General features: G+C 43.6%; 2 protein-coding genes across 2 annotated transcripts in view; one reads left to right on the top strand and one right to left on the bottom strand.

Annotated features, from left to right (window-relative positions):
* Positions 1-1,684: 1,684 nt before the first annotated feature.
* cdt1 (chromatin licensing and DNA replication factor 1) lies at positions 1,685-8,603 on the bottom strand. The gene is made up of 9 exons (XM_085800917.1): positions 8,118-8,603; positions 6,905-7,075; positions 5,705-6,201; positions 5,152-5,297; positions 4,358-4,458; positions 4,074-4,262; positions 3,313-3,489; positions 2,884-3,085; positions 1,685-2,186 (listed from the first exon to the last, which is right to left on the bottom strand). The coding sequence occupies exons 1-9, from the start codon at positions 8,580-8,582 to the stop codon at positions 2,023-2,025; spliced, it is 2,112 nt and encodes a 703-aa protein (XP_085657043.1). The 5' UTR covers positions 8,583-8,603; the 3' UTR covers positions 1,685-2,022.
* A 3,135-nt stretch (positions 8,604-11,738) lies between these two features.
* The window catches only part of piezo1 (piezo type mechanosensitive ion channel component 1 (Er blood group)), a 128,801-nt gene continuing 126,482 nt past the window's right edge, over positions 11,739-14,057 (top strand). The window contains exon 1 of the mRNA XM_085800915.1: positions 11,739-12,309. Within this exon, the coding sequence (XP_085657041.1) occupies positions 12,246-12,309 (64 nt within the window). The 5' untranslated portion in view covers positions 11,739-12,245. The remainder of the gene's footprint in view (positions 12,310-14,057) is intronic.

Genomic DNA, 14,057 nt, shown 5'->3' with positions numbered 1-14,057 from the left:
TTACAACTAAGAAGGAACACATGGAATTACATATAAAACAAAGCAGAATATGTTTTGCTTTGATGGCAGCTTTTTTTTTTTTTAACACACTCTTGATTCTGTCATCAGCTTCATGAGGTCGTCACCTGGAACAGTTTTCCAACAGTTTTGAAGGAAACAGTTGGGTTTAGGTCAGGTGACAGATGAGACTTCATAATTCCCTGTGTGTTCCTTCATAGTTTTGATGTCTTCAGTTTGAATCTACAGTGTAGAAAGAAATAAAAATAAAGAAAAACCCTAAATAAGAAATTGTGTCCAAACTTTTGACTGGTAGTGTAGAACAGCTCAGTTGCAAATGAGTCGTAACAAACCTCTGACTTCCATCCACTTCTAAAACCTGTGTGTGAAGGAGGAGATCTCCAGCTCCGACTCTGTTCAGCAGGAACACACCAACATCCAGCAGCTTAGTGACAGAAGCTTGTAGAAGTAAAGAAAAGATGTTTTCACTCATTTTAATTACCGGTACCCCTGGACATTTTTGTCCACCTCTCACACTTTCCCAACTCCCCACGGTCAAATGAAAGGTCACTGGGTCCTGATTTTTGGTAAGGAGGTGTATTTTTGGGTAAACTCTGGTTGTCCTGAATTTCAGAATTAAAGTCAATTTTTTGGACCCGTAATGAATTTTAACCACACCCATGACCCTTCACGTGGACAAAAATGTCCAATGTTTTTAATGTAAAAATAAAGTAAAATTTTTAACTAACAGATATCACCATAAAACTTCCCAAGTTTATTACTCACATTAAGACAAATATTTTTTGTATTACAAGTTTTGTCAAATATCATGTTTAAATATGTAAATGAGGCAATATCTGATGAAATATGCATTAATTTCCAGAACTGAAATCTGAACAATGGATAAAGCAAAATCCAAAATTCTTGTTTTATTTTGTTGACATATTATAGTCAGAAGTTTCCACTGAGGGGATTTTGGATATCTCTTTTTATCATTAAAATACTGTCACCAGCCATAAAGCCCATAGAGCCCCATAGAAATTTTGTGTTTTTGCAGCAAAAACAACTGGCAGGAAGGGGTTAAAAATGTTGAAACCCATGTCAAAAGTGATTTTCATGTTTAGTCAAGACCCAGCCATATATGTATCACAAAGATTTTGGGAGTAACTCATATCTAAATTTTGTCCAGGGGTCATGGAAGTGGTACAAATTGAAGGATCATCCGAGGGTTAAAGCCAGATCCACCAGATATGAAGAGTTTAGCTTCTGGCCTGGGCACTGGGAACGTGATGTGATCTGATTTCAGATCAGCTAGGAAACGTTCCTTGTGTGATTGGGCGACAAGATTTATGATTGAAGTTTGACACAGCATTCAGATAGGACTGCTACAGAAAACACCATTGAATTTGGCTCGAAACACACTGGAATTTAAATTGTGATGCTAAAATAAGTAAATAACACCAGTTTCCTCCACTGCACCACGGTGGAGAGAAAAACTTCACAACCACAGGACAACATGTCACTCCTTCCTTCTCCATCTCTGCAACATGTGACAGAAACAGTTCACAACTTCACACCATCACCTTTAGATAATCAATGCAATTATTGCCTGTGTTTTACCAACTGTTCTATTTAATAAAAGGCATGCACAGAAAGAAAAAAAACAACAACGTTGGAGACGCTGAGCTCTGACAAAGCCTTGTATTTCTTAAACATCATCAACATCAGTTACAAAAATGTAAATGTAAACACTCTTCAGTTCTACATTGTAGAAAACGATTCCATACAGAGACTGGCTGCAGGTCTGTGTGCACCAGTGTAACACATTATGAAGAAAAAAAAAAACTTAACAATAATAATACACCAGTCACTTTAACAGCAGTGTGATTAAAACAACCTGTTTACAACACAGGACTAAGGCTGGTCTCTGATCAGTCTGTTCTCCTGCTCATAATAAACCATCAAGTCCGTTTTAAAAAAAATCCAGCATGTAAAAGCAGCGAGGCTCCAGCTCCACTGCATCGCTCAGAGTCTCTCCTCCTCCTTCATCCGTCTGTTCAGTTTGTCCAGGACCACGCTCAGCTCCGTGTTCTTGTTGAGCTTCAGGTAGAAGTCCTTCCTGATTGGATGGATCGTCAGCCAATCGGCAGCCACCTCTGCCAGCAGTCGGATGTGTTTCTCCATCTCTCCTGTTGGCGAGAGAAGAAGAGGAACGTTAGTCAGATAACAGTGTATGCTGCTGGACCCAGAGTGAATACACTTCTGAAATCTCACAATTCCAGACTTTTTGTGACATTAAAGTAAATAGATGTGCATCATGTAAATAATGTGCACAATTAATCATTTGTTTTCCTTGTTCTGCATATGCAGGGTTTCCCGCAGCGCTTTCCTGTTAAGGCGGCCGCCTTGACAACAAAGAGCTGCCGCCTAAACTAACGTCTTAAAAAAAAAAAAAAATTGTAGCGATATTCGCCGCCGCCGCTGAACGATTCACACATGTCACCTAATTGGTCATGAAAAAAGCGAGTTTCGCTTTTCGGCGCGCTGTTTGCATCCCTGAACACAGCGCATAGAAATAAATTGAAACCAAACCCAGATACGTTCACTGCATGGCATTTTGTTTAAGTTGCACATGGACAGTTCATGAACCTTTTTAAACTGCGGTTCTGTCTTTGAGGACTGAATTTGCCTTGTGGGATCAATAAATTAAACACCAGATGGATCCCTTTCCTTTTTAGATATTCTTGATTTTATGTTTTAGAAAATAAAAGTGGTAACAGTGGAAATATGATTATTTTTTTCACCATACAATAGTTTCCATTTTCCATCCTTGTAAATGTATAAGAATCTAATTCCATCCTTGCGTAGGAACGCTGTGGAGCTCACCTGTGCTGAGAGCAGACCTGTAGCTGGCCACCACCCTGTTACAGGCCACCTCCATGGTCAGAGCCGGTTTCTTCTCCGCCACGAAAACGTTGCGGAGGATCCTCGCCAGCTCGCCGAGCCGTGACATCATCAGCAGGCGGTCCTCCTGGGCCGGGTTTCGAGTCATGGCCGCCTGCAGCTTCTGAGCCTCTTTGGCCCGGATCTAAAAGAAAAAAAAAGAAAAAATTCACAGACAAATCAATATGAGAATAAACACAGCATACCATAATGACCTGAATATAAGATGACCCTCCTTTTTCAATCTTCTGCTTGAGCTCCTGAAATTTTAAGACCTGTCTTTTTCAGACTTCTTGAGGGAAAAAATACCATCTTATATTCGGGTCAATTCATTTGCAAAGTTCAGTCCTCATTGCCCCCTCCCCTCCTTACCCTGTCCAGCAGGGACTGAGACACTCCTTTCAGGGCAGTTGGGACCTGAGCTGCAGGAGCTGATGGAGCTGGTGTCTGGGGGGTCGTTGGCTTCTGTGGAGGAGATGCTGCTTCTTTCCTCTCTCCCTCTTTGTCTTCTTCTTTCCTCAGAGCCAGATTCACCAGAGCCTTCTCCATCTGAGACAAGACAAGACGGATATGAACAAATATATACTGTTAAGAAGGTATAATATGTAGGAATTCCCCCCATCTAGCGGTGCGGTTGCATATCTGAACGTATTCTTGATGTTGCATTCAGGTGAAATGGGGCAGACGTCAGACAGACAACAGACGCTGCATGTAACAGGATAAACAAGTGTCTATGTAAACAAGTGGTCCGCCAGCACGAGGCAAAACAATACAGGCCTGACAACATGTTGTCATGGTGATGTGGTATTGTTTACCTGACCCACGTTTTACCATCTTTCTCTCGAGTAAATTGACATGCTGTCTGCTTGACTGCACCTGAATGCAACATCAGTGCCTCTGGTGCGTCGCCCACTTATGTATTTGTAACGACTTGTAACAACTCATTCTAAGGAACCAGAAAGCTTTCATTTGTATGCAGCTGTGATTCACCTTCAGTGAAATACGTATTTATGAAAGCAATATTTGATTTTTGCTAATAAAAAGCCAAATAAGTTACACACTGGGGCTTTAATACAACATAAAGCATCTTTACAGAGCCAGGTTACATCCAGACGCTCCGACAGGTCCAGTACCTTGGGTGTGATGAGCGAGCGGGCCTTGTCCAGAACCTCCTGGGCCGTGGCCAGCTTCTCCGTGTGAGGGGGCTGAGGCAGCGGGCCGCTCTGGACGGGGGCCACCGTGTCCACGTTGAAGCGGGGGTGCCAGCGGGTCAGCTTGTCGTCCGGCACCGACACCGGAGGATCCAGCGAGGACAGGAAGACCTGCAGACACAGAAGCAGAACCAGTTAGAACCGCCTTTCCACCAGACCTCCAACGTTAATAACCAGCGTGACCGTGAGTGGAAGCGGGGGCCGACCTTGTGCTGCTGTTTGACGATGGAGACCAGGTTGGTGTGGAAGACGTGTCGTCTCTCCAGGAGACGAGAGGCTGACAGGAGGGGACGCGCTTCGTTCTGGTCTGAGGACGACACACAAACACACACGTGAATAAATGAACACACAACGATGGTACACACTTTATCCTGTTACTTTTTCTTTTTTCCAGACACTTTATCAATGAAATTAGTATTCATTTAAGTCAGTTAACCCTCCTGTTGTCCTTCTGGGTCAAATTGACCCAATCTGTTCACTTCCTCCATCCTTCCTTTCTCCCTTCCTTCTTTCCACAATCCTTCCTTCCTTCCCTTTGTCCGTACTTCTTCTTCCTTCCTCTTTTGATCTAATTGACCTGATCTGCTCCCTACCCCCCCCCCCATCTTTCTATTCTTTCCTTCCCTTCTTTCTTCTTTCTTCAACCCAATCTGTTCCCTCCCTCCATCTATCTTTCCTTCTTTCTTCCCCTTATTTCAGCGTTTCTTACAAATTAAATGATGTATCTTAATAGCATGGGGGGAGGGGAGGAGGGGTCAAATTATGTGATTAATGTGATTAAAAATAAATCCCGACCCGCACGTCAATCAATCATCAATAGGTCCCCAAAGAAGAGCTTGACAACAACACTATTCTGTCTGAATGGAAAATTAACACTGGTAAATTATAATATATAAATATACAAAACAGGTACCATTAAAATTATATGAATATCAATCCATATAAACAGATCAAAAGTACAATTCTATCAAACATAGGAGCTGAAGGAAGGTGTTCTGACCTGAGTGTATGAGGGGCTCCACAGTCAGCTGGTAGCTGCCCCTCTTGATGCTGCTGTGGAAGGTTGGGATGTTCTTCTCCTGTCTGAAGGTGTAGGCCTCGGGGAACACCGTCTTGATCTGAGCCACGTGGTTCTCCTCGAAGCGTCTGTGGAAAAAAACAAAACAAAAAAATCAGCTCCAGTCAGATCCAGCTGTGGAGACCCCACCCCCCTACACATTTGAAATGTCAAAATTCCATACTTTTTTCAGACCCTAATTTCGAGACTTCTCAGTAAAAACCAAATTCTAATAATGTGCATCATGTAAATAAATCATGCAATTAATCATTTGTTTTCATTATTCTGAATGTGTATGCCATTATGTCAGCAAATCATTTCCAGGAGATTGTAGGTACAATAGCACATACTAAATAATTAACCCAAATAACTTCCGATAAGAAATATGTTTCTATTCAATAGTTTCCATTTTCCATACTTTTCCAGATCTGGAAATGTATAAAATCAAATTCCATACATGCGTAGGAACCCCCCCCCTCCCTCTACCTCCACCTACTTGTGCATCATGTCCTGGACCCCCTGCTTGATCTTGGCGAAGGTGGCCGTCTCGCAGCGGTTGTGCAGCATGGCCACCACCGTGTCCATGCTGCGGAACATCTCGGCCAGCACCTTGTACTGGTAGGGCAGGGCCAGGCCTGGGGGGGCGGCCTGGGCCAGGGTGTGGTAGCGCTGGTAGGCCGGCAGCTCGGCCGGCTGCTCCGTGCTGACCTGAGGCCGCGTCTCATCACTCTGCTCCGCCTCCTGCTCCTCCTGTCTCCTCTGAGATTTAGCAGCCAACTCTCGGGCCCGGGCCACGGTGAGCTTGAGGGTCTTGGCGTCAGAGGTGGGGGGTGTGGTTGCCTTGGAGACGAGGGGGTTGGTGGCATCGGGTACCGCGGAGGAGGAGGAAGAGGAGCCCGTGGAGGCCGGAGCTCTGCTGGCTTTGTCCTCTGCATGTTTCTTGATCTTCTGGAGGCGAGACTTCAGGGCCGAGATGTCGTCTTTACTCAGAGCCTGAAGAGAGAGATGATCAGTTACATTTATTTTAATTATTTTTTAGGGTTTCCATCAAAAAAACAAAACAAATGAACAAAAAAAAAGTTCAAAGCCATATATCCTGCTCATACTGCACACTGATTCTATGAGTGTACATGTGCCTGACACATGTACATAGATGCATGTATTTATTTCTCCATCGGGCTCCAAAAACTATGAATAGCAGAGTATTAGGAATTCAATGGGGGATAAAAAAAAATTAAGTTATCAAAATAATAAAGTTGTAATTTTGAGAATAAAATAAATCAGGTATAATTCATACAGTCAATATGACAAATAGTCATTTCAGGTGCTGTGTGAGATCAGCAGCTTTAAAATAAGACATACTAAGCTTCCTGTTATCTTCTTCTATAACAGATGTTTCACATATAAGGATATACACATATATGGCTCATCATCATCATCATCAATATGACGCTGGAAAGACTGAAGAAATGGAGTCTATTCTATTGCTAGACACACAAACAGCCGAAGCAGCTACGGTACCTTCACACCATCTACTCAGAGTTCCTACACATTTGGCCATTTCAAAATTCCATGCTTTTTTCCAGACTGATAATTTCCAGACTTCTCGGTATAAAAACAAAAATCTAATAATTTGTGACATTCGAGTAAATAGATGTGCATCATTTAAATAAATCATGCACGCTGACAGTGTTACCTTGCTCTTGTGTCGTGCTGAGCTCTTTCTGACCACCTCTACCTGCTCGACAGCTTCCCGTCCTGACACAGGAGCTGATGGAGCTGGAGCTGACGGAGCTGGAGCTGATGGAGCTGATGGAGGTGAGGGCTGCTGGGTCACTTCAGCGGGGGGAGGCTGAGCTGCAGCAGTCTGGATACACAACACAACAGACAGGGATTTTACTCCAACTACAAATGATCGTGTGTTTTGCAGCTTTGGAGTCACCTGCATTCGCATTTAAATATGGCTGAAATCCACAAACAAAACACACATCTGTGTCATGTTCTTCATCCAAGAGTTTACGGCTCAGTTTGGAAAATGTGAATCCTAAGTCAGTGACGTTAACAAAACTGAAGTGGAGCCGTGGGTCAGAGACACTGAATAAACACCTGAGTTTGTCCTTCAGCTGATCTGCACAACAAAGAGCTGAGAGGTGTTGAAGAGGTCTTCACCAGACCTTCACCAACTGTGTGGTTACTCTCCATAAACTCTGTGTCCACCTGTCTTTACCCAGGGCCGTTGTACAGGGGAGAAAGGTGATGATAATTCTGGGATAATTCCCAGCGCCCAGTGGGGCCCACAAAAACCCCCAGTAGTCTAATCTTTGTATGACTGATTTATTCTGCATAAGACCCGACTAATACTCATAGTAATGCTGCATTAGCATCAAAACAAAGTAAGATGAATAAAAAATTATAATACACATATGTAGTCTAAGAAAAAAGTGGGAAAGTCAAGGGGTAGGGGCCCACTTTTGTATTCTTTCAGGGGGGGCAGAATTCCTAGCAACGGCCCTGCTTTACCACACACTGTCACTGAACAGGCACTAGTGTGTCCAAGACAGGAAACATCTGAAGTCTGTCTGGAAGATGATCGATCCTCCACATCAGCAGGAGAACGCAGCTGTGGTGTAAATAAAGAGGCTGTGCACCCAGACATGACCCCCCCCCCCCCACAGGTGAAGCAGGCTGGAGGAGGCGTAATGATCTGACGCTTTGCTCCACAACATCGAGTGGTTTATGTAAGAATTTCAGATCATTCCTGAAGCCTGACGTTTGAGTATTTTGTGTAAATAAGTTTAAAGTTTAACAGGCAACCAACAGTAGATCTATAAATTGATAAACTGATATTCTGATGACCATTATCTGAGCCCAGACCCCAGCACACAGAGAGCAGCGGAGTGGTACTGTACCTGTGCTGCGTCCTGCGGGAGGATCAGTTTCTTCCTGGCCGTCCTCCTGGTCGTTTTCTCCGGCGCGGCGGCTGCAGCCCCCCGGTCCCGGTCCCGGCCCCCCTCCTCCTCCGCCTGCTGCCTCCTCTTCTTGGCCGTGCTGTGGTCGAGGGTGGCGGAGAACACGGCCGCCCCGAGGTCGAACTCCGCGTCGGCCGAGCTCCGCTTCGGGGTCCGGGGGCTGGAGGGGGGGCTCTTGGCGGCGTTATTTACCGAGGAGTCTCCGTCGTGTAACCCCGCCGCCTCGTCGATAACTCGGAGGAACTCCTGGTGGACGGAGGACGAGCACAGCTCTTTGTTTTTAGCGGCTCTAGACCGTGTGCTGGCCGCGGAGGAGCGGGTCCCGCGCTGCTTGGCCGGTTTGACGGGCCCGGCGAGGCCCTTCTTCCTCTGGGAGAAGAAGTCGGTCACTCTGGCCTGAGACATGCTGCTGTTGGTAGACGCTGCACCGCTGCGCTACAGACTGCTACGGGCTGCAGGTTAAATACTGTCCCATTCACAACAAACTCCACAGGAAGAAGAATGGAAGTTTCGCGCGGAATCGCCGAAGCCACGCCCCCGCCCGGGTCACGTGACAGAATGATAAGAGGAAAGGGAGGTGTCGATGGGGCGCTTCTTAAAGAGACACACACACCCTGACCCCGTGTGCCCTGATGTTGATGTGAGTGTTTGATTATTTCTTCCATTGATCACTGATTGATTATGATTAATTTCTCCCGAAACACGTGTTTCTATGGCTACACAGACCCCTCCCTCTTTTATTATCCCAGTGTGAAAATCAACATGTAGAGGAATCTTCTCTAAAATACCAGATCTGCATAAGAAACTACAGTAACATGACCTCCATGAATGTTAAACTAGCTGTTCAAGTTTAAAGACATTTAATTAGATTGATTTCATTAACAGTTTATTGTCCATCCACCTCACATTTGATGATCTATGACACTCATCTGATGAGGGGGTCCTACAGTGACAACAAACTGTCAACAAGAGATGGGTCAATATCACCATAGGGTGCCTTTTGGTGTTCCTCAGAATCACTCAGCTATCATGAAAATGTGAGAAAAATTTAAACTCTGAAGTTATATTATAAATGACCATACATTTATACACATATTGGTACAATTTAGTAGTAGTTTAGTAGTAAGTATCTTGAAATGTATTTTCTTCATTTTATACCAATTTCTTTGAATCAGTACCTATATGTGATTTTGCCATGTCCCATATGCTGCTCTGGTAACTTCAGTGAGCGTATTACGTTGTTAAATGACACAAAATTTAAATATCTTTTTATGTTTTATATTGTTATATTTCATTTTCATAATAATACTAAACATTTTGCATGTGTCCCCAACTTTGCTGTCCACCCTGTTGTTGCGGGGAAACTGGACCTTTAAGAAACCTTCTAAAGTCATCAGTGACTGCTAGCAGTTAATTAATAAGAAGTGTGGGAGCTTGACCAATTTCTGACAGTATATATACTTTATGCAATGTATATGAATTTTACTGTAAAATATAAGATTTTTTAAAGGGAAAGTAGAAGGTCTGAAAGGCACCCTATGTGATATTGACCCAGATTGGATCAATGTGTCTGATATGATGTCAGCAAGAAAATACATAATTCATCATCATTTATCATTATATGTGGGTCTACGAAACCAATAATAAAAGAATAAGTAATTTAAAATGGTTGATTATAATATAATAGTTTGATATAATGGATAGATCCTCAACATTCAATAGTTTGTTCTTAGGCAGATTGTCTGATTGCCTTACCATCATTAAAACACTGTCTTTACCTTACTATAACTATAACTATATTAACATTATATTCTCATTCTAATGAAGACTTTGACCCTCAAGTGATCAGTGTCAATGACTTCAAGGGGCTTCAGGTTTCCTCTTGCTCTGTAATCCTAGATGACAGGAACCTTTAATGGGAGCTATGAGAAAAAGAAGTAAAGAAAACAGTGGTCATTCTGAAAGGATTATGGGCTGTAACACTGCTTCACTAAAGAGGTGAAGTGAAGTGGTGCTCAAACTGGTGAGTGGGACCCATTAAAGGGTTGAAAGAGAAATCAGAGGGGTCGAGAAGATTATACCAAACAAACTGTCCCACATTACCTGAACATGGTGCCCGAACGAAAAAGGGTGTCATGTTATGTTTGAAGGTGTGTAGCTTCTAAAAATAAATTGTATTCCCATTTAATTCAAACATAAAATGTCAATAAGACCTAAAATGATTCAATGAAACATCACTGGAGCAAGTTAATAGTTTTTATATGAGTCTAAAACTGTCCCACCTGAATTCACCCTACATAGCCTATTAGAAATTGTGCAGATGGAAGGACATTAAAGAGTTGTGGATTTGACATAGGCTACAGTGTAAAACTGAACTGAATTACAAAATAACTGAAATCTATCTTTTCTAAATTACTGGCCCTGGAGGAATAAACCAAGGGCGTTGCTAGGCCTGCAGGTTTACAGGGGCACAGGCCCCCAACCAGATGACCCCCCCCCACACACACACACACACACACACACACCGCACGCGCGCACACACACTCACGGACACCTACACAGAGGCCTCACTATAATATTACCACTCAAACTTACAAATGCAATATATGGTGATGGTATTTAAATGCACATGCATAAACAGTTTTTTCATTCAAACATAATCAAGTCCTTCATCAAAAAGAAATTTTACAAAAATAAAAAAATACAATTATATAGGGTAGGATTTGTTTTAACGATTCAATTTGAATCAAGAATTGTGGTTGCCAATACAATTCAAGGAGATGAAACTGGTGAGTGGGACCCATTAAAGGGTTGAAAGGGGAATCAGAGGGGTCGAGAAGATTAGCTATATTTTATGCAGTTGCTATTTTTCATTGTACATATTAGAAACTGTGCAGATGGAAGGACATTAAAGAGTTGTAGATTTGACATAGACTACAGTGTAAAACTGAACTGAATTACAAAATAACTGAAATCTATCTTGTGGGCAGAGCTCTATGTTATAATACAGTATGCCTACTGTGCCAGAAATGGCGGACATCTTGACATTTCAAACGGATTATGGAATTTTTTTTTTCTAAATTACTGGCCCTGGAGGAATAAACACAGCAAACCTGGCGCCTCGTGCCAGTCACCACAGGAACCCGTTGACTCGTGACACCCTCGCACGCTCCGCGCTGTGCAGGCTCTGCGCGCGCACCAGGGGGCGCCACTGACGCACTGTCTGTGCCTCGTATCTGCGTGTCTGGCGGGGGCAGATAGGCTGCAGTTGACTTGTATCGGGTCTTCAAGAAGTCAGTGAGACCGACGTGGTCATAGAAAGTCAGTTTGAAACCAACAACTCATCATCAGCAGTAACATGACTAGGCTACTATAGTAATAACACACCTCACTGGATGAGCCTGCTCTCCCTTCCTTCTCTCATCATAAACTTTTTTTTTCTTTCCATCCAAACGGTGTAATTAAGCAGAGCAGTAAAGCGGCTGAGCAGAGCTGGGAGTCACCAGTCATAGTTTTTTTTGCTATTTGCAGCAGGGAGGCGACCAGAGCAGAGCAGAGCAGAGAAGCGGCAGCTGCTGCCTGCTGGGCCGGAGAATAGCTCCTCTATGAACGCCCTTCACAGCCACTCGCCTGTGAATCACATTTTCCACCTACAACACTGTCAGACTTGACTGGGCCCCTCCGGAGGAACACATGCTGCTGCTGCTGCTGCTGCTGCTGCTGCTGCTGCTGCCCAACTTTTTTCTTCCTCACTCAGTCGGGTCGACGTTACTGCCTAACAGCGATCCAGGAGCTAACACACCAGATCGATACCATTATCGACTGATTGGAAACTTTTTGAACACTTTGGGATACTTTTTTTTTTTTTGTGTCTTTCTGATGGGAGATCATGAGCGCGCATAGGAGAGGAATAATGGCCTATTCGTTACTCTGTCACGTTTAATCAATCAACCCCTCAGCATGGAGCCGTCTGTATTTGAAGGAGCGGCGTTGACCTGCTCCGATCGATACTGATAAGTGGTTTATTGATCAGGAGGAGGTGAGGAGTGAGAAGTGATCGGCGCTGACATGGACCTTCAGGTGGTCGTGTGGCTCTTCTACTGCTTCCTGCTGCCCACCGCGCTCATAACAGGTAACACGCTTTCTTTTGATGCTGCAAATCAACTCTAACGATCAACATGTGTCACAACAAAAAAGTTTACCACCTTGTCCGAGCTGGAGCGAGCTGTGAAACTCGAGCCGTGCTGGGTGGTAACTGGTAAAAAAAAACAACAACCAAAAAAGCAGCTGGAGGGAGAAGTGTAAAGTCCTCAGCAGCAGCTTTATTACATTTTCCATAAGTGTTTCTGCGTGAAATGACGACGATCTGCAGGATTTCTTTACAACACGGGGCTACACATGTTCAGGTCTGAGCCCAGTGTGGAAACAAAAAGTGTCGGGGTGTGTGTGTGTGAGTGTGTGTGTGTGTGTGTGTGTGTGTGTGTGTGTGTGTGTGTGTGTGTGTGTGTGCTGCTGTGGAGGAATGCCACGAGAGAGAGAGAGAGAGAAAGAGAGAGAGAGAGGGAGAGAGAGAGGGAAGCTGTGGAGAGAAAGTGATCGTGCCATCAGTAACTGGAGTATAAGCCGAACGACAGTGTGACTGTTAAACCGATTAAACAACCTGTGTGTTATTGTCTGAGTGCAGCTTTAGAGAACGTGAAAGTTTTCTTGAGTTACTTGTGAGAAGTGAAGCAGCGTGAGCCGTCATCCTGCCATCTTTTAGTCTTCCTCTGCGGTGTCCATGCAGCCAGATGTTGAACATCAGGATCAACATTAGAAGCAGCTCCTCCATGCTTGTGTGTTGCACCCTTTGGTGTCAGACTGAAGCACTTTATTCATTAGTTTCTACAGTGATCGTGTTCAGTTCACTATCAGAATTTAAGGTGTATTGTCATACATACAGACATAACTTGTGTTATGTTTTATTTATATTATAAGCTAAGCAGGTTTCCGATAAAAAAAAGGGCTATTTTTCCTAATACAGTCAATACAGCCTGTATTTAAAATACCTTCTTAAAATATCTTGTGTTTTTTATCCATATAATGAAACATTTGGCAATTCTTGTTTCATATATTAAAGCAGAAGTAAGTGATCCGGTCGCTTTGGCTAACTTCTTGTCAGCCGATGGAGTTAGCAGCCCCCGTCCTCGTCATGGATCTATTGGTCCTCGTCCCTACGTCACCACATTCACGCGCATCCCTTGGCTGCACACACAGAGAGGACTGCCCCTTTATGCCGTTCTCTCTCCTCATTGGATAAAGGTTGTAGGATACAAGGAAAGTTTTCTCCTGGGCTCAGAGCAGAGCAGAGTGACTGACAGACCAAACACTCTATCTAAGTGATTGCTGTCGGAAGATACAACTATTTAAGACTTAGATTAACACAAACATTCCGCTTACTTCTGCTTTAACAACAAAAAAAAGTTTAAAAGATTTATAAAAAAACCCACATACTTTTCAGGCATATTTCCTATTACTTAAAGATTGATAAGGATGCTGTTTAATTGATGTCCTTTATTTGCCTATAGAGCAGCTATACTGTCACTAGTCAGCTGTAACTCCGCCTCTTCTGACTCTAGACTGTTCCTCCTCCTGGCATGAAGAGACAAGTGTTGTGATGTGTGTGTGTTTGTTGTCGGTTTACTTGACACTTACTGGTTTTTACGCTTTCAACTCAAGAGGAGTATGTAGCATTTACCCCCCCCCCCCCCAACACAGTCTGAGTCATATGCTTATGTGGTATGCTGCCACTTATTTCTGTCCCGCCTGTTTTTAATTTACAGTCACAAACAGCAGACAGGCCACATAAACAGGACACTGTCTGTCCCTGGAAGAGGGGGG

The sequence above is a fragment of the Trachurus japonicus genome, chromosome 15 (assembly GCF_045865225.1).
Source record: "Trachurus japonicus isolate A0001 chromosome 15, Traja_1.0".
NCBI classification, from domain to species: domain Eukaryota; kingdom Metazoa; phylum Chordata; class Actinopteri; order Carangiformes; family Carangidae; genus Trachurus; species Trachurus japonicus.
The sequence above is the reverse complement of the archived record's forward strand: the minus strand, read 5'-3'. Positions and strand labels throughout refer to the sequence as shown.

Excerpts from the sequence above, each read along its gene's own strand:
- cdt1 (XM_085800917.1), bottom strand. The coding sequence starts at position 8,582 with ATGTCTCAGGCCAGAGTGACCGACTTCTTCTCCCAGAGGAAGAAGGGC. Across the intron at positions 4,263-4,357 it reads TCGTCAAACAGCAGCACAAG|GTCTTCCTGTCCTCGCTGGA; the intron begins GTCGGCCCCCGC and ends CTGTGTCTGCAG. Across the intron at positions 2,187-2,883 it reads CAGGTCTGCTCTCAGCACAG|GAGAGATGGAGAAACACATC; the intron begins GTGAGCTCCACA and ends TCTCGCCAACAG.